We start from the raw sequence: 26,441 nt of genomic DNA on the forward strand, positions 1-26,441 counted from the left end.
CCATGTCTACTCTCTTGTTATGGGACAAGAAATTGAATTTAAATATTAAATTATTACAAACAATCTGAAAAGGGGAAATATAACCTGAGGTAAATGTACAAGTATCTTGAAAATCCCTTCTTTTCAAGAAAGGATGAGTAATTAAACACATGCCACAGACATAGAAACTTGGTTTATGGCATGAAATTTTCTATTACAATTGCAGTACTGAAATGCACCTGTCTTTTGCTAGAACTGCCAGCCTTGTCTGCTCACAGTGCTTTTAGCTTTTACACTACAAAGAGGAGAAAGTGCTTCTCCATGGTTTGCTATGCCCCACTTCTCTCTCTCCATTGGTGATCCTGCACGGAAGACTCTTTCTGTGCTATTCAAGCAGTGAGTTTGTGTGGTAGGTTTCGAAACAGCAAACAGAAGTTGCACTCAGTAGGAAGCAGAGCTTTCCTGGTGCCCTCCATGGTGTGGGAGGTAGCGAGCTCCCAGACATTGGACCAGATGCTGTAGGGTTGGATGTGGCTGTGGAGCTCCAGCCACCTGCTCCCACCCAGGTGCCAGGTACTCAGACCTTGACAGACCAAGTGCCAGCTGGGTTAACTGCAGAGTGGGATTTGAACTCTGTGTACCCATGGTCAGTGATGTGGTTCAACTCCAGCCACCAACTGAGGCCTCACAGCCACCTGCTCCCTCGCCACCAGTGGGATGGGGGAGGGAATCCCAAGGACAAAAAAGAAAAAACTTGTGGGTCGAGATAAAGACAGTTTAATAGGGAAAGCAAAAGCTGTGCACACAAGCAAAGCAGAACAAGGAATTAATTCACTATTTCCCATGGGCAGGCAGGTAGGTGTTCAGCCATCTCCAGGAGAGCAGGGCCCCATCTCACACAACAGTGATTTGGGAAGACAAACACCATGACCCCAAACATCTCCTGTTTCCTTCTTCTGCCCCCAGCTTTACATGCCAAGCATGAGGCCACATCATCTGGGATATCTCTGCAGCCAGCTGGGGTCAGCTGCCCTGCCTGTGTCACCTCCCAACTCCTTGTTCACCCCCAGTCTCCTCACTGCTGGATGAGGAGCAGAAAAGGCCTTGACTCTGTGCAAGCACTGCTCAGCAATAAGGAAAATCTGCCTGTGTTATTGACACTGTCTGCAGCACAAATCCAAAACACAGCCCCATACTAGCTGCTCTGAAAAAACTTAACTTCCCCAGCCAAAACCAGCTCAGCTGGGCTTTTCAGCCCACAGCAGGAATTTGGGGTTACACCCCAGAGAGGCAGCAGTGTTGAGCAGCTTCAGGCAGTGAAAGAGAGGGGACCCCAAGGTGCATAGTGCACTTTCATCTATTGGATCATGGGAGAAAGTCTCTTCAAGCACGAGAAACATCCATGTTGGTAGAATCCTACTGGAAAAATAAACAGGGCAAGATGTGATTTACCCTGGACATTGGTATTTAGAAAGGGAGGAGAAAGGAATGCCAGCAAATTTCCACAGATTTTCCTTCACTAGGAAGGAATTAACTGTTACAACACTATGGTCAAATGTAAACAGAACTACCCTCAGGTTACTATAAGCTATCCATAGCTGCATGCTTCAGTACAGATCTGCATGGGGCAGGGCAGCAGTAAGACAAAAAAAAATCCAAAAAGCTTATAAAAAGGAAGGTGGTCCATACTGGGCCTTTAGCCAACAAAATCTGCAAAGATGGATGTACAATTTATCTTGTAGAATTTCACACTTTATTGGGAGAATAACACTATGCTTGTATGAAAGCACTTGGTTACAAAAATCAACCTGATCTTACCCTTTAGTAGTTATTCCAGAACTTGACTGTCAAGTCAGGATGTAAAGCATTTCAAAGGATGCCAACTTCACTCCGTATTAATTGTACTTATGATATTACAGGTATTCAAATTACTGCTTACAGTTCAATACGTCTAATAATACAGTTGGTTTAGATTAAGGAGCAACTATCACCTTCCCTGGATGCTTTTTACCTTCACTAGTTTAAAACCCCTCAATATTGGAATGAAATTCTCATGGGTAGAGCAGTGATGAAGCCCTGCAGGCATTCAGAAATAAGTCCCAGGAATTATTCTGTAGGGCCCCAGACTACTTGTGCATTCTCCAGATCAAAGCATCGTTAGAAGATGAAAAATTTTACTAATTAAATGTCTAGCTCAAAATTATTCCAGCTATTCTGTAACAGATCACAAGAGACTTCTCTCCCACTTATCCCTGGACCTCTTCTTTCATGCACTAGTAAAGAATTTTAAAATAATGTTTATTAAAGGCACAGCCTAACTCCTCTGAAAGACAGGAGTTTTGCTATGAGGACTGGGGCATCACTCACCTGCTCAGTAGCCAGTAAAGGAGTTTTACTCTCTGCATACTGAGGAGTGCTCCAAGGTCAGCCCTCAGGAGCTCAGTGTCTCAGAACTGGAATCCCTCCTGGCAGGAATCTGTGAAGCTGTAAGTTCAGGCATGATCAGACACACTTTGACAGCTCCAAGCAACCTGAACCTCAGTTTAGAAATAAGCCAAGTTTATGCAGTCTTAAAATTGCTGACTAGCTCCTTCCTTCAGGGGTAGCATTACCAATTTACAAGCAACATGTTAACCTCTGGTAGAGAGCTAAAAGCAGCAGGAGGGCCACTTTCCAGGGCAGAACTATCAAGGCAGCTACACATAACCTATACTGCTTGTCAAGATTTTAACTCCCTTCCTATTAAGGAACAAAGTTTTAGAAATATCAGCTAGTTATTACTATTATCATCCAATCTAAAAGCAACTGCTTTGATTATAACTTCTTAGAAGAGTCAACTAGCAAATATTTTAATAAGAATTTACAGAGAAGAAGATTTGGTTTCCAATTTATAACTTAAAGATGCAAAATGAAATTCATGCTAAAGCAACTCCTCATTTGCTGCTGCAGCAGCTTGAGGCTGGGTCCTGCTTTCTAGCAGTTTTCACATTTTAGACATTCAAAATCTTGTGAACAGACAAAACCAATTTTCAGGTAAGCAAAAGCACCTCTTTTCATGCAAGAAATTGATGTTATATAAATGATTGAAATATTTATCTGGTTATCTGATTTGGGGGCATGAAGGCAGAACTGGAACTTGAGTATGGAAGTTGATCACTATGCAAGGATGAACAAACCAAAGTGCTTTATTGAAACAAAAACTGTGAAAAGGAGATCTGAATTGGAAATGAATAAGCTTGACAGCTGAGTATTTGGGGGAGAGGGAGGGTTGTTGTTGTGTAAAAAAAATAATTCTATAGTTAGGCGCTTGTGACAAGAACAAGTTAGCACAGAGCAATGGTACCAGGCTGTTTTCTGCATCCAGTAAGAGAAGTAACAGGGTTAAACTGAATCAAAAATGATTCAAACAGATTACTGAGAGCAGTTTTTAACAGTGGGCATACAGACATAATGGAGTAAATGACTGCTAGATAAAGTCCTTGTCCTTAATGATTTTAAAACCAGCTTGAAACAGGTGACAAATGTCCCACCCTCTCATTTCTAAATCCATTTGAGAAAGAGTTATGTATCACTCAATATTCTTAAACTGGTTTTATTAAAAAAGGGAAAAAAATAAGAGAGGTTGACTCACAACAATTGACTCACAACAATTCAGTCAAATCACCCCTGCTCAAGCAGCAGCTGAAATGGCTGTGAAAAGCCAAGGAAAGGTTTTCAAAACTTCCATCAGAGGCCTCTGCTGTACTTGGATTGATCTCCCACAGCCCTTTCCCATTATTTTAACAAGTGCTACACTTCAGATCCTATCCAGAGCCCACCTGAAACTAGTTTCATGCCTGTGCATAAATAAACAAGGGACTAATCATTTCCCAGCTGCATGGCAAAGCATTAAAGGCTGTTTGGTCACAGTGAGGGCAGTGCTAGGGCTGGGTGGTCCCACATCCTGCACTTGCTGGCACAGCTGGGATTTCTACCCATGGCAAGTGAACAACCATGCAGCCTTTGCTTACACAAACACACCCCACCTTTCCTGTCCCTTCAGCTCCTCTCATCTCAAGGAAAAAAGGGGCAAAAACTACTGGGTTAATGGTGTGGGCTTTGTGCTCTTCTTGATTTATTGTACAACTCCAATATATTTTATTCAACTACTGGCAGAGGCACAATTGCCAGATTTCCTCATAGGAAATGTTACGAGACACTAACCTATCACAGAGTACTCCAGAACAAGCTGGAGTCTGGAGTTAACAGCATTTCTATGAAAGTCAGCATTCCCTCCTTTTCACAGAGCACAAACATAATGTACAAAGCATCTTTAAACCAGGGCTCTGGTCTTTTTGTACACTAAAGCTGATTTTTCAGAAGACTTCAGCACTCTGTACCTTACTTCCTATGGGTCAGAGGGCTTCTGGACCATTAGCTTCATATCTAGTCATAACATGGTAATCTACCATATCAGTTCCTTTCTATTTCCAAATTACAGGAATTGTCTTTTAAAATGAGTTGTCTCTTCAATCCCTTCCTGCTGTGCTGCTCTTACGGTGAAAAAAAACCCACCTTCTTCCAAATTCCAGGCTGAAATGATCCAGTGCTGATGTGTAAAAATCTGTTCTTATGCCAGTATTGTTCAGAGCTTGATTACCTCTCTTCCACACTGCCGTTCACGCTGCTGTGCACTGCTGTCCTCTTTCAACCTTGACTTTCAGGCTAAATAAACCACACAGCTTGGTCCTCTCCAAGAAGTTATTTCACCTGACATTTCTCTGTATCTATTAAAAATATTCACACCCTTGGGGCTCGGGTGCCTATGACAAAGAACATGTTAATGCCACCATACATTTGCCCTTTTCACGACTAGCTCACTCAGGGGTTCAGAGTCACCCCTTGAGCCACCAGTGCCCCCTGACCAGGCACACCAGAACCCTGACTGCTGCTACAGCAGTTCTGCAAAGCCAGCTCCAGCATACCAAACGTGTCACTCAGCTTCTGCTTGATTTGGACTTGGCCTCTTCAGAAAATCTAACTTACTTGTCTAACATCTCATAGACACTGTGGCACCAGGGACTGAGTCCAGCTCCTCTGAGAGCCTTTAAATACCTCAGCCTTGAGATACTGCCTCCTTTTTTACCTCCTTCAGTCTCCCACCAGATTCCTACACACTTTCTAGCCTCTGGCACAGACCAGGTGCCAGGTGCTCATGGTGCCAGTTGTGCTGCACGATCCATTCCTGCCCCAGGTGTGTCCAACCTTGAGTGGTGATCAAGTGCTGCACTGGAGAAAAAACAACCACTTGTGATACATGACTGAGAAGGAGCATGAAAGGAGAGGCAGCAGACAACGAGTCTGACTCCTTCAGTGCTTGACTTTGCAGCACAGACATTGAACGCCTCTGTAACAGTGTGCATAGACAAGAGGTTTCCTGGCATTTTTTAAAAGCTTATACTGAAAACAATAGATGTCAGTGATATGCACATGAGTCACTGCGAGAACTGGGACTTTTAAATCCAGTGTACAAACACCTGTCATTTGAACCGAGGACATGAAAGGACCTCCCCAAACCCCTTTGTTCTGGTGGCTGGTGGTAATGCCCGTTGCAGAAGGGACTGCAAAGGCAGTCCCAAATGGAGCTCAGAGAAAGGCAGCTGGGTGAGACAGCTCTCCCATCATCCCTTTTATTGACAGATTGAGCCCCACAGTAGCAGAAGATGGGCAAAGACTTTATTTTTACAAACTTGTGCTTTAAAACTTCAGTTTTGCAGGAGAGCACTTCTTCCCATGCATCCTACCGCAATGCTGCTAGGAGAGCAGGGGGCAGTTAATAAATTCCTTATACAGAGGGAAAGAGGGGAGTCTGGTTTTCAGGAAGAATGTGTTTATGTGGACGGGGAAAGGTACAGGGGAGGGCAAGTCACCACTGCCCTGTGGACCGGCTCTCCACCCAAGGGCTGGTCCACTGCCAGTTCTCTGCAAAGCCATTTGAGCTGAAACACGGCAAGAGCTGCTGTTGCAGAATTACCAGTTTCCCCCTGCAATTTGGACTCAGACTCACTCTGCTCTTTATCTTCCCCCCTTCCTGCCCTGAGCTTTCTTCCTCTATCTCCTCCAAACAATACACTTGGGGCAATTCCCAGTTCTTGTTCCCTACTTCTAGATTGCTCTCTCCATGTTCCTTCCTTTCCTCACACACTCCTAGCCAACTTTTCCAATTAAAGCACTCACAACTTCCTGCCTTTCCTCATCAAATCCCAGTTGCTCATTCATCTCACACCCAAGTCCTTTGCCCAACAAATCCCACTGTCCTCAGCCAAAAGTGAATTCTTTTCCCCATTCCCTCATGTTAACCCCATCTGTCATCAATGTCTTCTCCCTCTCACCCATAGTCCTTTCCATTATTAAGCACTGGAAAGCTGAACACTGGATTTAGGAGTCTTCCTTAGGAAAAACTACAACAGGGAAAGAGGGGATAGGGAAGAAGGCATCATTGGGAACCAGGAATGGCAGAATCCTCCCTGCTCAGCCCAGTGATGCAGCCCCTGACATAAATACATGATTTTGATTCCCTCTGTACCACATTGAATTTTCTATGGGAAAGAAAGAGGTTTGCACATGCTCACTGAAGATAAGACCAATGCAGATTTTATTTGGTATAAAATAAAGATATACACACACATACCAAAACCACTTTTACTGAGCACGTGCTATCCATTTTATACAAACATTAATATATTTGACCAAATCAGAATAGAAAGCAGAGGTAAAAATAAAAACACAGGGGACATCCTCTACAAAGAAGTCATTTCCCCTACCCAAACTGGAGTTCTTGTCCCAAAACACTGAAGTGACAAATGATTTCAAAGAAGTATCTTTGAGAATATTTGAACACAGGCAAAAGACCACCACATCCTAAGTTAAAAAGAATATGCAACTGCTTTGACTGAAATTCCAAGAGAGTTTATGCCCATGACAAAAAGCTTCAGTCTATATACAGTTGAAGTTTGGCAAAGTTGGACCTTCAGAAATAGGGCAACAAGTTTGGAAGCTCCAGGGAAGGACTGGATTCCCACTCAACAGCAACAAGAAATGGCACTGCAGTTGTCCCTGGTTAGCAGCAGAGCTTAACACCTCAGTGCAGGAAGCAAGAATTTCACAGTACTCAATATCCAGAGTGCAAGTCCTAAAATGTTAATCAGCTTCCAGCCTGTTCAGAGCTGAGACTGCCAGTCTCACCAACAAACAGGCCCCTCAATCGTTGAAATCCACTGCCTCAATGTGTTTGCATCCGGCTTTCATCTCTTCGAAACACAGCCATAAGGACAGTCTGGACCTGGCCCTTCATTCACACACACACTGCCAGTGGAGTGTTGAAAACTGCTAGTGCAAGGCTTGACGAATCGTATTTCTCCCATGTCAGCCTCCATGGTGGTAGGTGTCATGTTAAGTTAAATAAGAAAGACAAAACTCAGGTAATCCCAGTGCTGCACGGATTGCATGGTGACTCTGAAAAATGACATGCACCCTCAGAGAGTCTCAGTGACAGCTCTGTGCTCAAGAAAGGAACAGAACATGCTGTTGGGCTTGTTGGCTCTCAGGGTTTCAGTGGTTTAATTGCGTTACCATAACAAACCCAAAACTCTGAAGCATTTTTATTGTTGAGCTTTACTGAAAGTGGTGATACTGAGAACTTAATGCAGAAACTCAGGACTTTTCTTGATGCCCAGACTGATGGGGGAGGAGGGGGCTAAAATGACTCACGCAGTACTGAAGTTGTTAAATAAGTAACTCCACAACCATTCTAACACTTTTGTTAGATACTGCAACTGATACCAAACTATTTCTATTGTACCTGCAGTATGCAAGTACATACTGTGGATATCTACAAGGACTCCACATCCTAAGGAGTAGTAAGGCAGGGCCCAAGTATTTCTTGGCCCTGGACTTTCATAATTTCCCACAAGCAATTATGGCATGGAAATATCCCAGTCTTTTATGAATAATTACAGTACTCAAGTTTCTACCTCCCTTAACTTGGATGTTTGACAACCAGAAGTTAACTAAAAACAGACAACAGAGTCGTCTTGTGAGCATTTGTCAGTTTTGTACCCATTTCCCTCTGTGACTTTTTAATAAATTAGTTGTTAATTCATTGTATGTAATGTAGCACAAGTAGGTAATTTTCACCAATCTCAGTCTGAAATACTAAAACTTTATGGCTGAGTCCTGCACTGTGATTCTAAGCCTTCCAAGTTCAGGTTGGACATAAAAACGTGTTTACTGTTCTCTTGATTATCATGCCATGCTCTGCTCTAAATGAGCAGTCATGGTTCAATTTTCTACATCATCCAGTAGAACTGTTACTTCACCTCAAACTGCCCAAGCCATAAATGTCCAGCTGCTCTCAAAATGCAGTCTAACTATGGGTGTCCTGCTTTCAGCAAGTTCTGGTTGGTTCCAAAGATCTCTGCCACTGAAACTCCATGCTGGTTGTCCTAATCAGGCCTGTTTCTGCCTTTTCAGATAAATACCAACACTGATATTTGACAGTGCATTTGCTTTTTCTTCAAGGCCTGAGTTTCAAGACCAAGTACATGCTGTAAGCACCCTGAATGATGCTGCCCAATGCCACCAAAACACCATGACGAGAAAAACAGGACACATTTATTGGTGAGCCTTAGTTGTCCTCCTTGGGCAGAAGAATTTTAGAATACCTTCTAGTGACTGAAGCACACATGTCACACCACCAGTCACTAAGCAACTGTCATCCACATACTGTTCTAAGATGTCTCTCTGGCCTACTTGCTCCTACTTGTTCCTCAGCTTTGGATATTCCATATGGATTTTTAGATGAGTTTTCTGATGAATTCAGGTGCACTGAATACAAACCAAAAATTGCACTTGCTATATTTAGTACACTTTGCCCAATGGAGCCTTTTCCACATTATACAAAAATTAAAAAATTAAAATAATCACTCATGGAAAGCCACCAGACTAGTGAACAACTTGTGCTGACAGAAATAATTATTGATACAGAAAATGCATCTATCATAGAATATCCTGAGTTGGAAGAGACTCACAAGGATAAGCAAAGTCCCATTCCAGGCCCCGCAAAGGACATCCCCAACAGTCACATAATGTGCCTGGAGCATTGTCCAAAAATTTACTGAGCTCTGGCAGGTTTGGTGCTGTGACCACTTTCCTGGGGAGCCTTTTCCAGTGCCCAAATACCCTCTGGGTGAAGAACATTTTCCTTATACCCAACCTAAACCTCCCCTGACACAACGCCAGGCCATTCCCTGGGTTCTGCCACTGGTCACCAGAGAGAAGAGATCAGTGCCTGCCCCTTCACTCCCCCTCATGAGGAAGCTGTGGACTGCAGTGAGGTCTCCTCTCAGTCTCCTCCAGGCTGAACAGACCAAGTGACCTCAGATGTTCCTCACATGGCTTCTCCTCAAGGCCCTTCACCACCTCTGCAGCTCAAACATGGAAACAGTTTCAGAAAATACCAAACGATTTCCAATAAGTGGATTTCCTCCCAGCTATAAGAATCAAGTTAAGCTAGATGGTAACACATCTTTGCTCATCATGATGAACCATATTAAGTGAAATTAGGTGTGAATTTTGAAAGACTTATGAAAGATATCTACCACCTGAAAGGGCATGACAATATTCTCTGTCAAGATGAGGAGAATGCTTAACTGTTGCATCACACAGTTCTGTGACTGCAACTTGCTAAGACCAAATCAACAGGATATACTGGATTTTAATCTCCCATCCAATTTAAGAAAATAAGTACCGTATCATCTTTTGGTATGCACAAAAATCTTAATTTCTTTCCAAAGAAGCCAGGCTGGGTATAGTCCCAGAAAAGCCTTCCAAAATAGGTTACCTGACACAGGTTATCAAGGCATTGTACAGGTATTGTCTATCTATACAAATATTGTTATTAAATGCCACTGGAATACTCAGAGACAAATTTTGGTGTCACAGGCACAGTGAGAGAATGCAGAAACATCCCTTAAATAATACACAAGTTCCAGCACAAAATGAGACTCTGTAATTCTTATTTCAAGCAGAAGCCCAAAGCTGCAAAACTGTATGAAGTATGCTACAAGGAAATGGATAAATTTGTTCAAAAATATTGTTATGACTACATTTTCCTGTCAGATAATGAAAGAAACCTGCTTTTTATGCCAACATACTCTCAGATGGGAAGATCAAGGGGAAAAAAAACCCAAATAAATAAAGGTTCATCCTAACTTAGTGACATGCTGTACAGCATAACACTCAGAGCACAAAAATGTACAGTGTAATTCAAACACCTCCTCCATGATAACATAACATCTTTGAACTGCCTTTATTTTCAGCACTTTATCTAAATACCGCTTTCTTCCTGATCCTGGATTATCCTCAATTTGAAACTCATATTCTGGGTTTGTATTTGAGGACTGCATGTAAACATCCCTATAATCCTGTACACTCTTGTGGAGCCATTTAAAGACTACAAGACTGTAACAGATTCAAAAGCCGTCTCTATGAAGTTATGAAACTGCATCCCTAAATTACAAACTGAACCTTCTATTCCCACATCAAGAAAGTAAGAAACAAAGGTACTTGCAGATACACACACACCCTCTTCTCGCACAAGTTGCAGGATATCTGCAGGAACATGTCACTTTAAAATCCAAAATAAAACTTCAGGGGTTTTCTCTGTTTGTTTGTTTCATTTGTTTGCTTGCTTTTTTAATGTAAGATTTTATTTGGGAACTTCATGATTAATTTGTCTTAGCCTCTTAGGAAACATTTGCTTTTGTCCAGAATTGCCAGCTGAGAGGATGTTATTGTTTGGAAGGGATGTGATCAGGAGGACCCCATTCACGGCACAATGTGTCAGCCCGGAAGCAAGGGAAGAAAAGCGATTCTCTCATCTGAGAGAGAAAACAAAACAGAAATGTCAAGCATGTGCCTTCCAGTTTAATTCACCCCTACACGTGTTCTAAAGAAACATGTCAGTCACCTGTATCTCACAGGAGTATCACCAAACTATATCAATGTATGTGTATTTTAAAAAATCCCACTTTCAAAACGATTACAGATTTCGCTAGAAAAGCAAAGATTTCTGCCACAAACATCTTCAAAACACATAAGCAAGCGAATGCTTACCCTCCCTGCACTGCTTACCCTGCCGCTCAGAACAATGGACAGAGCTGGACACGGCTCCCCTTCCCTCAGCCCCCTCCCTACAGCACCAGCAATGAGCAGAGGCAGAGACCATCCCGGCAGAGCAGGTTTGGGGCAGGAGAGATGAGTCCTACCCTGCAGCAGGCACCCTCCTCCTGGCTGTCCAGGCCTCTGCTGACCCCTGCAGCGACTTCACAGAAGCCTCTTGTGTTTTAGTAGCAGTAGGACAGAGGTCAGTGTGATTCAGAGCTCCAGAAGGGCAATGCTCTCACAGGAGCACCTTCCAGGCCCTCTAGTTCCTTGCTGAGAGTCTTCACCTGGGGGATTTTTAAATTTTCATGCAGTTTGTTTGTAGCATACCTGTTCTTTGTACACGATCACAATTTCAAGCTAAAAGGCTCCAAGAGTGATGCCGTACTCGGAGAACGCCTCTTACAAACCTTTCTCGTAAATAAAACATCCCCCCGCCCTCTCCACGCAGCCCAGAAGGAAAACAGCCACAAAGAAGCCACAGCGGCACGGGGGGCCTGGACCCGGCAGCGCTGCCTGCACCCGAGGCGAGGCAGGTGTCCCTCAGCCGGGGCTGCCCTCACGGGAGCTCCCCGCCCGCCAAGTGGGCGCCTACCATGCCAGCGGCGACCCCCGCGTCAGCTCTGCCCGACGGCGCCCGTCCGTCAGCCCTCGGGCCCGTCCGGGACGCGGGGCTCGGGCGCTACCGGGCGTCGCCGGCGCTGAGGGGGTAGGCGAGGATGCTCATGGCCTCTCCGCACGCCGCCTCCACCTGCCGCACCTGCTGGCGGCTGAGGCGCTCCCGCCAGGCGTGCACGGCCTCCCGCGCGTCGCGGGCGGAGATGAGGAAGGGCCGGTCGGAGGAGTAGGCGGCGCCGCGGGTCATGTTGACCACGAAGTCCTCCAGGGCTGGCGGCACCGTCAGCCCGGCGAAGCGCAGCAGGCGGCGCAGCTCGGCGCGGGGCTCCCGCACCAGGTCCTCGTAGCGGAGCTGCGTGTAGCGGCGGCGGAGCCAGTCCGGGGCGCGCCGGGCCAGGAGGAGATCGCGCAGCCAAGACTGGCAGATCACCTCCAGCGCGCCGCCGAGGAAGAACTCGGCGCGGTGCTGCGGCTGCGGCGGCCGCCCTCCGCCCAGCAGCCCGGGCGGCAGCAGGAGATGCTGCTGCTGGTGGCGGGCCGGGCCCCGCGACTCGGCGCGGTGGCGACTGCGCAGCACCTGGACGCTCTCCCGCAGCAGCGCCTGCCGCGCCTTCAGGCGGGAGTTGTGGACGGCGCGGGGGTCGCGGAAGAGCTGCACCACCCGCAGGTTGAGGCCGGGCTCCCGCAGCAGCGGCAGCAGCGCGCCCAGCTCCAGCAGCCGCACGTCCTTTATGACCACCACCGGGTACTTGCGGCACTCGGCCTCCAGCTCCCGCAGCGCCCGCGGCGGACACGTCTCCTCGCAGGTGGCGCCGTCGACGAGGCCGATCTCCCCGCGGGGCCGCGGGGCGGCGGGGCAGAGCGGCGGCGAGCAGATCACCTTGTTGGTCCGCCAGCCGAAGATGCTGGCCGTAGTGAGGTTGTCGGCGGCGGGCGGGGCGGGGGCCAGCGGGTCGCGGGGGCCGGACGGGGCGGTGTAGAGGCGCAGGACGGAGAAGTCGCATCGGAAGAGGGCGCGCAGCATGTCGCGGAGGGCTCCCTGCAGGCTCAGCGCGTCCCCCGGGTAGAGCGCCTGCCAAAGGTGCCACATAGGCTCGTACAGGTAGAAGACGTCGGGGTGCTGGTTGAAGAGCTCCCCGAGGAAAGAGGAGCCCGTTCGCCAGGTAGCGTGCAGGTAGATGTGCCGCTTCCCCGCCGTCCCCGCGCTGCCGTTACCCGCCGCCCCGGCCGTGCCCGCCTCATCCTCCTCCTCTTCCTCGTCCAGCGGCGGCCGCTGCTCCCAGCCCCACTCACTCAGCGCCTCCTCCAGGCTTGGGCAGCGCCGCAGCAGCGGCTCCTCGTCCGTTCGCCCGCGCCTGGCCCCGTAGTCCAGCGCGTAGGGCACCAACAGGAGCAGCAGCAGCGTGTACAGCACCAGCACCGCGGCGAAGCGGCGATGTTCGCCTCGCCACCGTCGCCGGCCTTTCATCGCTGGGGCCGGCTCGGACCCCGGCTCCGCCGACCCTCTGTTTGCCGGAGGGCGGCTCTTTGCGGAGAAGCAAAGTTAGCGGCGGCGGCGGCGGGGATGTGGGCGGCGGGCGGTGCTCCCCGCCGGGGAGCACGCCCACGGGCACGCCGGCCCGGCTCCGGGCCGCTGGCCGCGCCGCCCGCCGCGCTCTCCGCCGCCTCCTCCTTCTCGTCCTGCTCCTCCTCGCAACGCGACGCGGAAGCGCCCGCACCTGCCCCCGCTGCCGCCCGAGAAGGCACTGCCGCCGGCGGGGCGCGGGCTGCTGCCGCTCCCGGTGCCGCTGCGCCGGGCTCCGGGCCGCCCCTCGCCCGGCCTCCCTCCCTCCCTCCCTCCCTCCCCCCGGGCAGGGCCGGAGGGGCGGGCTCGGCACGGCGGGACTCACCCCCGCCCGGGAAGGGGCGCACCGAAAAGGAGGTGTGTTAGCCAGGACAGGTACCGAGCAGCCGAGGGTGTCCCGAGGAGGAGTGGTTGGTCCTGCTATTCACCAGACCCCCGGAGAAAGAAGACGCGAAACGCTACAATAAGGAGAAGAGGTGCAAATGTATTTTTAGGGTAGACGACAGCTATTAAAATCTGCAGTGAGTTTCAGAAATGCTGCAGTTCTGCGCTGTAGAGAGCTGCGGGGTTTCTCAGCCACACTTTTGTCTACGTGTGTGCGCTGATGGGATGCGGACATCTCGATCATGACTCATTGCTCCACTTTTTACACTTGTAAGTTCCATAGCTGTCTGAGCAGGTCACCTTTTGTAGCTGGAAGGAAGAAATGGGCACCCACAAAGGGACATTCAACCTATTGTGGATGTCTTCCTGATAGCCCTCTTTATTAACTACAGGAGGAGCATAAAGTTACCAGTTCAAACGTAGACTTCTAATTTTTTAGACATCTAAGATTATTTGAAATCTCCTGGGAGATGGAAGGTCAAGCAGATGTTGACTTCAGGTGTTTAAATTAAAATACATAGTTTCAGAATCTCCAGCCTAGCCCCTGCCTAACCTTGGAAGATGCTCACATAAGGAGATGGACCATGATCCCAGTGTTCCTGGTCCAAGCATCCAGCTGTCAGGAAAGTGAGGTCCCTGTCCTGCTGATGGTGTAGTGGGAGCTGCTGACAGTCCTGACCTTTAGGCAATAGATGGCATCCTCTTTAAAACACTACTAATATTTAAGTATGGTGTGCAGGGCAAAATTCAGAGAGGATAACACAGTTCTTGCTCTTGGTGTATGATGCTTTGACTCCCAGAAGAGTCTTTGTGGTACATAAGCACCTGTGGTTAGACACATGGCATCATATGCAACAGAGAACAGAAACAACCCATTAGTTTAATGGGTTCTAAAAATGTTCCATCCATACAGATATATAGATACACAGCCTGAAGGTGCTGGACATAGTATGAATGTCCAGTTATTAAATAATAATCTAATTTTTAATTTGTCAGGCAAAGCAAAGCACAAGAACCAGAAATCAAGGTGAGAGAGAAAAAGCCTGCTTCTATTCCAGGTGGTGAGCCAGTTGTCTGCCTGCTAATGCTTTACTTACCCCATGTTAATAAGTGTTAAAGACTGGGCTTCCTGCCCTTTAGGGTATGCTGAGTGAGTAGAGGGTGCTCACACTGCTAAGTGTGAGCTCCTTAGTAGAAGAATGTCAAAATTACAGCATTGGAAAGGAAATTCTTCCTCAACATACATTTCACTGCTTATGTCTTTAAACACAAGATACACCAGTACCTCACACTTAGCAGTGTGAGTTTCACCTCTGACTCAATAATACCAGGATTTCATCCAGACCCTCAAACAACTAAAGGAGGATCACAGAATAAAAACACACTTGCCAAATCAGGTCAAAGTCTCGTCAAAAAAAATCCCGTCCTCATGCAAAAACCATTTATACTTAGCATTTTGAGAATCTTCAGTGTAGCTGACTTGTGTGGCATCACGCAAAATAGTAATTTGGATAGATTTACCAGGATGGGATCCTGAGAAGTGCCAATGAGGATGGATAACTCTGAGATGCTGGGATTTTCCCTTTGTAAGACAAAATACTGGGTTGGCAGTAGCATCAGCACCAGTGATGGCCAATGAGCCATGCCGCAAGACATGTTACTTTAAACTAATTTTGTATGGGTTTCTGTGACACATACTTAGGCCTAAGAACTAAAATCAAGGTCTTAAACCTGCCTAACTGAAGTAAAGCTGTCTTGTAAAGAATCAAACATCTCACAGAGTAAGACAACCCATCAGAAAAATGCGAAACCATAAAAAATAAAACTACGTATGTCTTATGCTGATTTTTTTTCAGAGAGTGGAGCTACAAACTTCTGTGGCAACTGATCTAGAAAAAATGAATGATGCAAATAGCTTTATCACAAGTTACATATTTTAGTAAAGATAAAACCATCGTTGTTAAAAGATTATCATATCAAAAAAGAATGACAGTAAATGTTTTGTTCTGCACCTTCGCAACAGTTCCTCTACTGCAAGAGGATTAGGCTGTCAGTGTTTACTTCAGTTGTTTTGGGTTACAGCTGTTTTTGGCACAGGGACATTCCAGCCAAGCCAGTATTTATTTTGTCACCCAGCAGGTGCCTGAGCTAGACTTGTAATCATTGAGCTCCAGCCTTCCTGAAGAAAGTGCCTACTTCTTAAGAAGTACCTAATTTGAGCACTGGGGAGTGGACTGCTGCTCTGCATAGAGTGGGAAGGGATCAGCTTTCTCTTTTCTCGATTTTCAGTTCCATAGTGTGTTGTCTCTTCAGCACAGATAAGAGAGATGATTTTTCCCTATTTAGGCTTTTTTCATAAACCACAAAGACACCATTTAAATATACAAATGATCTACATCTCCTTCTAAGATCAGGAGAGTTCTGTACCCAAGGGAGACAGCCAGGTTCTTTTTCACTGATCTGTGAAACAGTCTGCCCATTTGGCATCTAGCTCATGCCATTTTTCGGTGATAATTCTGCACTTAATATTATTTTGCAAAGAGGGGGGGAAAGAATATAGGCATAACATGTACTGCATACTTTAGTATTGCAGTATTTCCTTTCTAGTTTCCAAGCTTGTCACTGTAAGTACTGGCTGTTTTTAATATAACATAACATTGGCTTCCTGTGTATTATCTCTCTAACTTAATTTTTGCTCTTCAGTCTCCCACGGTGCTTCAACTGTCAAGAGAAACAGTAAATGCTGGAATGCAGCATTTCAGCCTCAATAATTTTTATCTTCTCAGCAGAGGCTTCAAAATAGAAATAGTTGCCTCTATATCTCGCAATCTTTCAGCTCTCCTATGCTCTTGTCATTTTCACAGAGTACTTTGTGAGTAAAAATAGCTTGATTTGCTGATAAAATTAAACATGCTTTGCACACGGAGCACCGCCCTCAAACCTCCTGACTGTTAATGAGCTCTCTGCTTGCACATGTTGTCACTCACAGGCTTCAGCCAAGAGGAAGTCCGTGGTTAGTAGCAGCTTAAAAACCTTCCAGAAGCCAACAAGCTAGGACAAATGTCCTTATTTTTGAAGTTGTTTTGTCATCAGATGTTCCAACATGTGCAATACCACATGTTTCGCATATGGGACCAGACCTAGTAGCTCAGATTTTAGAAAAGGCATGTTGAGAATAGTGGGAAGGACAAGCTGGTCCAGGCGAGACGGCTGGTGCAAAAGGGACTTTTTGCAGTATAGCTTTACCCAAAAGTGGAACAGAGATTGAGGACCTGAAAAAGGTCAAAAATGACATAGAAATTCTGAGAGACTCAATGGAAATTTAGAGGATCTGAAGAAAGTGGAAAGTAAGACAAAAGCAGAGTAGACTTCTGATCTGGGGCTGGTAAGCAGTTGGGTGGAAGTGGCTTCAGACACAATGCCACATTCAGAAGGTAGCATAGCAATTCAGCTTTCTGCATGTACACCTGATGTCACTCTTGAGCATCTGCAAGGAAGACAAGGAAATGATGCAGGAAAGTGTAGCATTCTTAACTACTTTGTTCTTGTGTACTCCTGGTCATTACACAGGCACAAGTCCAGACCTCTGAGTTTCTCTGTGGGCTGATTTGATATTTGAGAGAAGCCAGGTGTACAGTTACTGGTCACAGCCAGCACGGCTTCGTGAGAGGAAAGTCCTGCTTAGCAAACCCAATTTCCTTTTATGACAAGGTAACCCACCCAGGTGATCAAGGGCTTGGATTTCAGTAAAGCTTTCGATACTGTCTCTCACAGTATCCTTTCGGACAAAATGTCCAGCACACAGCTAGATAAACACATGGGTGAGCAACTGGCTCACAGGTCAGGCATAAAGGATTACAGTAAACACAGACATTGAACTGGTGACCTGTCACTTGTGGGGCTCTGTCTGTCACTGCAGGGCTCTATCATAGGTTTTGTGCTCTTACACATTTTCATAAAGGGCTTGGATGCAGGACTGGAAGGGGATACTAAGCAGGTTTGCAGACAATACAAAACTGGAAGGAGCTGTTGCCTCCTCAGAGGCTGAGAGGCCCTGCAAAGAGACTTCTAACAAATCAGAGGGCTGGGCAATCACCAACAGTACGAAGTTCAACAAAGGAAAGTGCTGGATTCTGTATCTGGGATGGGGCATAATGTATGGACAGACTGGGGAATGAGATGTTGGAAAGCACCACCATGGAAAGGGACATGGGGGTCCTGATCAAGTTCAACATGAGTCATGGCTGTGCCCTGGCAGCCAGGAGGGCCAGCCATGCCCTGGGGTGCATCAGGCACAGCATCACCAGCTGGGCAAGGGAGGGGATTGTCCTGCTGTGCTCTGCACTGAGGCAGCCTCACCTTGAATACTGTGTGCAGTTTTGGGTGCTGCAATATAATGCAAATATAAAACTATTACAGTGTCCAAGGGAGGGCAACGAAGATGGTGAAGGGCCTTGAGGGGATGCTGTATGAGGAGTGGTTGAGGCCATTTGGTCTGTTCATCCTGGAGAGGAGGAGACTGAGAAGAGACCTCATGACAAGTCTCCAACTTCCTCATGAGGGGAAGAGGAGGGGCAGGCACTGATCTCTTCTCTGTGGTGAACAATGACAGGACCCAAGGGAACAGCCCAAAATTGTGCTAGGGGAAGTTAGGTTTAGATACTAGACAAAGATTCTTCACCCAGAGGGTGGCTGGGCACTGGAACAGGCTCCCCAGGGCAGTGGTCACAGCATCAAACCTGACAGAGTTCAAGAAGTATTTGGACAACAGGCACATGGTGGGACTCTTGGGGAGGGTTCTGTGCAGGGCCAGGAGCTGGACTTGGATGATCCTTGAGGGTCCCTTCCAGCTCAGCATATTCTGTGATTCTGTACAGCTTCAGGTTTTGGTTAATACAATTACATAGCCACTGTGCATGTCATACCACCCAGTGGCTCTGCAAAAGAGCAGGGGTAACAGAATGGTATGAGACTCCTGTACCCCTCAGACTGAGGGAAGAGGGCAGTTGAGTTTGGGGACCCACAGCATGTGTGGAGTCAGAAGGGAGGAGATGCATTGCTCCCTTCTCTCCGAGATTTCTCCAGTCCTTCCTAAGAACTGGTAAAGTGATAAAGTTAGGCCTGCTGCTGCTCTCTGCTTCCTGAAATAAGGGCTGGGTACAGAGAGTGAGCTGAGAAGGGATTCAGATAAGCCAAATTCAGCCCTGCAGCCAATTGGGCTAAGGGATGCTTGGTAGCCCAGTGCAGCATTGCTGAACTAGCTGCAGCAGCCTGACGTTTACCTAGCTAGGGAAGATCTTCTATGCCTAAGAGAAGCAGAGACATTTTATTTCTGCTTTTGATTTATTTAAAAATTAAAATATAACAAATATACTACACTGTAATTGTCAGAGTAGAGATTGTCTGTGGCTTTCCAATAATGTGAAATCTGAGTATTGAAATGGCAAAAAACAAAAAAAAAAGGAAGCAGGAAGGTTTGGGGTTTTTAAATTTAAAACGTGGTTATGTCATCAGTGATCTTGTGAGCTCCTCTAACTTCCTCTAAGAAAGAAGCTAATGCCATCATTGAAGATGATAGAAAATGCTACTAGGAAATGTAATAAGAAAATGCAGGAGGGCAGAGCAAAGTAAGCTTATGTATTTGTTGAGGTTCAAGAGGAAGCTCAGACGGAAGTCTGTTAGTGTTTATAACAGTGTAAATTTAGATAAATCAGCAACAATCAAAGAAAAAAGCATCTATTCTGTAATCCAACTCAATGCTAATGTAACTTGTGTTTTCCTAAATCCTGCCAAGGATGACTCTAATCTGAAGACTTTAAACCTCTCCCCTGTAGAGTGAGCTCTGTTGTCCCATTAGCAGAAAGGCAGTTCTCTCACAGCCCAGAAACACTTACACTACACCAACAGCCAGCACCTCCATCCCACTGCCTGGCAATTAACAGTAACTGCCACAGTAAAATTATTCCTATGGTAATGTGTTTGGGGTCTCACAGCTTTGAGTTCTAGAACTATCTCTATACTAAAATGTGTGGGAAATAATAGTTTTTAATGGCAGAAACTGTGAATATTTTTCTGCTTTCTCTCATTGTCACAGGCTTATTATTACTGAATTGGAGATGCTGATTAACAGCAAGCTTTCGGCACTCAACAAGTTAAGCCATTGTGTTGGCATAATTAGGGAACTAATCCTTTCACAGTTCACTCAAGCGAAGAAATGAACTAGAAAATTTAAGACCTATTTTTAATGAGGGATTATTTTCCCCACCAAAGTAACCCCTCTGACAGCTATTGTAACAAAATACTTGCAATTCTCCTGCACTTCCTAAGGCAACACTTTCATGCACAGAATATAGTTTTTGGACTGAGCATCTATCTGCCTTTTTATTCACTTCAGTCACATGTGCAAATCCATACTGACATATGCAAATGAAAATGCTGAGTGTTCAATCACTGCACCTACTTTATAAATATGTCCCATCAAGTTTTCTAAAGATAATTTTGCAAATTCAGAATTTCTGAATAATTTCTGCAAATCATTCCCAAGAAACATTACTGTGACTATACGGAAGAAAGACAAATGCCAGAATGTATAATTCACTTGAAAATTAATCTTGTATATGCTTGTGCCAGATTATTTAACTTTCATGAGGAAAATGTTCGTAGGCAAAAAGATATTGATTCTGAGAAATTCCTGGGTTCCTGGAACCTCTGGGAACCAGTTGAACTCCATGCCTGTCACTACTGGTTATTAATGAGGAAGTCTTCTCTGGGCTTGTTATGCTGTAATTGGGGGTGTCCAACTGGAATGGTAGTCAGCAGTCCACAATTTATTTTTTCAGCTGTCTAATGAGTGCAGCAGATTTGAAAATTGGTGTTAGTCTCTTGCTTTGGGCCTTCACCACAAGCTTTACAAAATTTGTCCAAAGCAATCATAGCATAACGAGGCACCTGCAGCACATCATTCATTTAGTGAGCCATCCCTATGCCTGTATGCTTTAAACAGCAGATGAAAACCATTTTGGTTTTACTGTAAACTTCTGGAAACAAAGAACTTGTACACTGCGTTCTGTAAAGAGACATTTTCTCTGGGCAGTTTTTGGTATGCAAATGTTGATTGTCAGGCTTTGTTACTTTAGCTACATAGACAATTTAATGCAGTTTCAGGCTTTATATGACTGTGAAAATTGCCTCACAAAATTTACTAAAGCTTTAGCACAGAAATCGTCTGCTTTTCAATAGCTTCACTCTAATTATACCTAGTAGAAAAACGAAGAGAAAACACACAAGCCTAGCTCATGAAACAAGTGGGTGAACAGGAAAAAACACCAGACTAAAAGGTCATTACAGGATATAGAGGTTGATTTTCTAAGGAGAGATAACTGTTGTTTGAGCTGAACAACAACAAAAAAGTTACATGCAATTGCTGAGCTGCTGCAAAAATTTATTTCAACCATGCAGCTCAAAGAGAAAATATTCAAATACATCCTGAAAACTTCAAGCTGATCTCAGCACAGTTTCTGCAATACTCCTCAGGTTCTCAGAAGAATTGAGCTGACTACGGAAATGTTCTGGGAAAACCTGATCCTCTGTCCAGGCAGATTTCACACATTATTTATTAGCTGCTGGACTTTGCTGTATGCAGAAGAGCATGTAGGCATTTCTGGTGGTCAAATCAGGCTGCTCCAACTTCTGGCCATGAGGAATGGCCAAGGCTGTAACAAGTATTTGAACTCCCTATACCTCTGCTCTGCTTAAAGGAAAATTTATTCTAGTTTCTTTTGCTGTATTTCTTGTCGGTGGTGGTTGATTTTTCCTTTGTCCTTCCTTCACTGTCTTCAGTCCTCTTACCTATGGGTTTTTTTATGTTTATCCTCTTGCTGGATGGTCCGATCACTCAGCCTTCAAGGAAAAGTATTGATCCATTTAAAGCTGAAGCAGCTGCCCAGGCAGGAGCTACAGAGGACTGTTCATGGGTTTTTTTGGTACTGTGGTGAAATGCCCCTACTTTACATCTTGTTTTGAGAAAAAGTCATACGTTGTGGTTTTACTGGGCGGAGATTTTTATTAGTGATTTCTCCTCTAACCTACCATTGGGAAATACCCTCTGAAAACACTGCAAGACTACTGGCAAAGCAGGAAAAAACGTTTACTAAATTTTCTAATATTTTAAGTATTTGAAATTGTTGTCACAGCTGCCTCCATGTGAGTTCAGAGGAAGGTAAGTTACCTCAAGAAAGGTAACTCTAATGGGGACCTTACCTGATTGATGGGTCCAGGCTGGGCTGAAATGGGATCCTTGACCATGGGAGTGTGGGGGAACCCCCTAGGATATGGCAGGGACAGTGGGTGCCCTCAGGGCTCAGCATTTTGTAACTGACAATTTTCTGCACCTTTGGCTTTCATTTCTGCTGAGAGTCACTTCACTGACACCCACCTTCAGCTGAGCTGAGCTGCTGTTAAAAGGGACTAGGCTTTCCCACTTGTATTCACTCAGAGTTGCTAAAACATGTACTAGTGGGTTATTGTCTGTATATCCCCTTGCAAACATAACACAAACATGGCAGGGTCTGTCTTCTGTGAGCCTCCTTGATGCACACAAAGATGTTTTGCAAAGGGGGTCGGATGTCCTCTTGAGTATTGGGAATGAGTAAAATAACTTCACCATGAAGAGTCATGCCTGCTTCCAGTCTTAGTCAAACTAGGCAGCTAAACAGTTGCTTTATGTTTTAGTTATTTGGGGGTTTTATCTACTTGGTCTTGGTGATAAGCTTCCAAACAGGTTTCACCCAAGTTCATGGTCTATGGAATGACTTGAAATAGAGGCATTTCTTAGCAGTGGTATGACCTTGTCTCTTAAGTGACTCAGCCACAGCAGACTTTCATCTGCAGAACACTGAAGACCTTCCTTGAGGCTCTGGTTTAAGTCATCTCCTGAGGCACACCTCCTAAAACCACAGACTTGGTCAGGAGTACATGGCCCTCATCCAGCTCTCCTGAACCCTGGCATCAGTGACTTAGTGATAGTTACTGAGAATATCAGTCAATTTAGCCATGCCTAGTACTTAGAGAAACTCTTCAATGTCAGTTCCTTCGTTCTTGATCCATTTTGTTTCTTGCTCTTATAAAACTAGGTTGTTGTTTTTTCTTTTCAGTATGCACTGCCTTTATTCAAGAGTATCTTGGGCTTTCATGTACTGCACCTTCACTGTACCATCAAAAGAGTTTTGTAGGGAAGTCTAAATCATCACTTTTCACAGTCGTTTGGCTTTACTGACTTGAAGGGTTCAGATGAAGCCTAGGGATTTCTCAGTGCCATCCCTCTTCCTCTGGGGAATACTGACAGTTATTCTGCAAGCAAGCCAAATAGATCAGTTTGCTTAAATGTTTTGTCTGGGATCTAAGATGCTCTGTGTCTATTTACTTTGCTAACTTACCTTTATCCTGTGGGAGTCCTAAAAAACTGAGTTTCTCTTTCAAGGGCTCCTGCAAAAACAATTAAAGTAATTAAAATTATCTCTGTATGTGTGAAGAGACCTGTTTTCCTTCCCTCCATGGCCCAAATAAGAGCTTCCTGTGATCTCAGTTCCAGCCAGGCATGCTGTAGGATGGAGTTTTACTCCCTCAACCACAATTCCTTCTGTCCAACAACATGCTCTAGTAAAAAGCATTTAATGTCTTTTCTGACTTAATTAATGATGCCTCCAAACGTCTCCTGATGAAAGTAAAACTGGTATCAACACCAAAGTTGTGGTTTTGCTGAATGCTGTCTCAATTTCTCCTGCCATTGAAAAGGAAGACTGTCAAGAAATTTAAAATAACTTGATATGCTTAGTAATTATAGTGACAAATCTCAAATTTTCAAAGGATGGATATTTGTCAGTCGTCAGTACCCTCAGCAGCCAGTAGGTAAGTAAGCATCTTCTCAGCTGCAAAAATACATAGGTTTTCACTGTAATCCAAAACACCTTGAACAGCATTTATAGGAAATGAAAAGCAGAAAAGGATTGTAAAATTAAAAATATGTTTATCTTTTTCAGTTTGGAAAAGAAAAAAAACAGTCAAAATGAAAGTGCACATGGCTAATATTTCAATCCCAAGTAATTTCCAAACAAACTGAATTGATGTCTTTCTATTATAATTTTAAGATGCATAATTTTGAAGTCCAGGAATCCAGTCCAGGAATTTTCTCCATGTCTCTTTGAATAATATATGTTTTATAACAAACCAAACCAAATTACTTAAAACCAGAAAGGGTATTTCCTGTCTGCACCTCACAGTTCTCCTGCTTGTATTAACTCTGACTGCTCTTTTCCCTTTCTGTGTCAGTCTGCATCAGTCCAGAAGCAACATCTTTGGAAGGATGTGCTTCTGAAACCAAAGTCTGGATGTGGCTGCAAGAATCATAATCTTAATAACAGGAAATGGCTAAAGTTTCATTTTGACAGAGTGGTGTACTCATCTGTGTTAACTATTGACAGAAATGCAATTTATTATGTGTCTCTGATATAAAAAGATGTATTGAAACACAATAAAATTCAATCAGTTACAGATCTCCCTTTAGCTTTTACGCAGATGGGATTATTCCTGTTGGTCTCACATTACTATCAAAGAGTCTTTATAATATGAACGTGAGAAAAATAGTTTCAGTAGATCTTGTAACAAACATTAATTAAACAAGACCATGCAACAGTCTCAAATCTCTGGGGTATTTTAGATGCAAAGAACTGTTTGCAGATTCTCTTGATGAAAATATTTAGGATCTTGTTAAATCTGGGGAAAATTTTCTCACCTACACTCTCCTGCCTTACTGACAGCTTTTTTTTTTCCTCCCCCAGTCATACAGCATTCAACTCTAAAAATCACTGTGCAGCTGGGGACCTCCCTGCAGCTCTAGTTGGAGTGCTGCTGATATACTCTGAGCTTCTGCAGTCTTTGAACTTCTGTTGGCCAACCCTGTTGCCTTTCTAGCCATCCTGGACAAACTTAACGTGGTTAGTTGTACATATTCAGACCAATTGCAGGAGCCCGGCTGATCAGCATATTCACAGCAAATGTGACATGTTTGAAAGATGCTGAGACTTTGGGACTAATCTTTTTGGCTGTGTCTTTTTGGTTGCTGATGTTGGCTAGGCTGTGTGGGGCCTCTTACATCTGGCATGTGCAAAGCTGTCAGTGCCCTTGTTGCGACAAAAAAAAGAGTAAGAACATGGCTATGGATGTCCCTTTGGCAATGATAAATGACTGAAAATAAAAGGTGGGAAAAGCTGGGCTCACTGACTCTTTCCCCAGCACCTGGGATTCTGGAAGGGCAGAATCTGGCACTGCAGACAATGAGCTCATCACATGAAATTATGTTTTCTTGCTGCTTCAAGGTGAACTGGAGAGCATCTGGGAGGCTTAGCTGTTGACATTGGGATGTTTTCCCATTATTTTCTGTTTTGAGGTGTCTGGAAAGTCAGTGTCTCCTCAAATATTATATGTCTCAGACGGACTTGATTATTTTTAGGGGTTTTGCACAATCCAAACTCCAAGATTTACAGCTCAATCAGGTCACAGAATCGTGGCCACCTGACTTTGAAGCAGAGCATTAAAAATGCAGGAATTTTTATGCAAGCGACTGGAAAAGTGCTCACAATTTTTAACGTGACAGACTGCTGTTCTGATTTATTTCTTCAGAAAAGTATTATGACATATACAAGCAAGTTCCTAATTTCTCAGCACAGCCTTATCACACTGAATGGTCTGAAAACCACATTGCCTTTGTTTTAATAGAAGTCACTACAGAAATTGCTGTTAGGAAAAAACCTCTAACACAACAAAGCTTAAATGCTCAAACATAACTTCATTGAAAACTTACAACAAAGAACTAATGATTTATTTAGTCAACTCTTCTTTTCTTTAGATGTATTTAAAATCAGAAGACTACACATGTTCACAGTAGCATAGCATGTTGGGGTAACCTTCCTGTCCAAAACTGGGTCATTTATCATCTGACTAATTTCTGAAATCTCGGTAGAGGAAAATGAAACGAAACCTTACCAAAGGAAACAATATCACAGGTAAACCTATTCCTAGGACAGCTTTTCTCTTCTGACATGAGCCTGTGCCTCAGCAGCTGCAGGTGACACACCACCACCCTGCAGTGGTACTCACCAGCCCACTCCCTTTACAGCTGGTGCAGGCTGATTGTCATTGGGATTTTGTACCTGAGGCAAGTCTGACTTGGCCATGTAGCTTGTCAGTCCACAGAGGGGTTTAAGGGTGTTATGTTTAAGAGAATCACTAAATTAAAATCCCACTGCTCAATTTGAAAAATCCCCTGTGCCAGCAGGATTCTAATTTGTTCAGGCACTTTGGCAGAAAACATCTGCTGGAAGTAGCTGGCATGATTGAAGGAGGGTATCAGAGCAGACTGCAAAATATCACCTGCTACTGCAGGGTGGTCTTTTTCATATTTAAAAGACATGAATATGCCAGTGCTTCTCACTGCTATTCTGATATGTCCCTATATTTAAGTGAGTTTCAGCTATGAAATGCAAACGATGACAACGATTTTCTTGTTATTTAAGTGCCAAAGGCTTTGCAGTGATATTGCAGGCACCTGAGCCTGGAATATCACTGATTTTTCTAATTGAGACCTGAGCATGGTCTCAATGTGTGCCTGATTCTCTTTGTCCTTGGTGCTATGTAATAT

General features: G+C 44.8%; 1 protein-coding gene and 1 long non-coding RNA gene across 2 annotated transcripts; one reads left to right on the plus strand and one right to left on the minus strand.

Annotated features, from left to right (window-relative positions):
* Positions 1-6,590: 6,590 nt before the first annotated feature.
* Positions 6,591-13,412, minus strand: CHST7 (carbohydrate sulfotransferase 7). The gene has a single exon (XM_038127668.1). It carries the CDS (start codon positions 13,265-13,267, stop codon positions 11,864-11,866), a length of 1,404 nt encoding a protein of 467 aa, XP_037983596.1. The 5' UTR covers positions 13,268-13,412; the 3' UTR covers positions 6,591-11,863.
* Positions 13,413-18,521: 5,109 nt separating this feature from the next.
* Positions 18,522-25,024, plus strand: LOC119697241. The gene is made up of 2 exons (XR_005255807.1): positions 18,522-21,965; positions 24,583-25,024. It is a non-coding gene; the product is annotated as an uncharacterized LOC119697241 (long non-coding RNA).
* Positions 25,025-26,441: the final 1,417 nt, after the last annotated feature.

Source organism: Motacilla alba, chromosome 1 (assembly GCF_015832195.1).
Source record: "Motacilla alba alba isolate MOTALB_02 chromosome 1, Motacilla_alba_V1.0_pri, whole genome shotgun sequence".
Taxonomy (NCBI): Eukaryota; Metazoa; Chordata; class Aves; order Passeriformes; family Motacillidae; genus Motacilla; species Motacilla alba.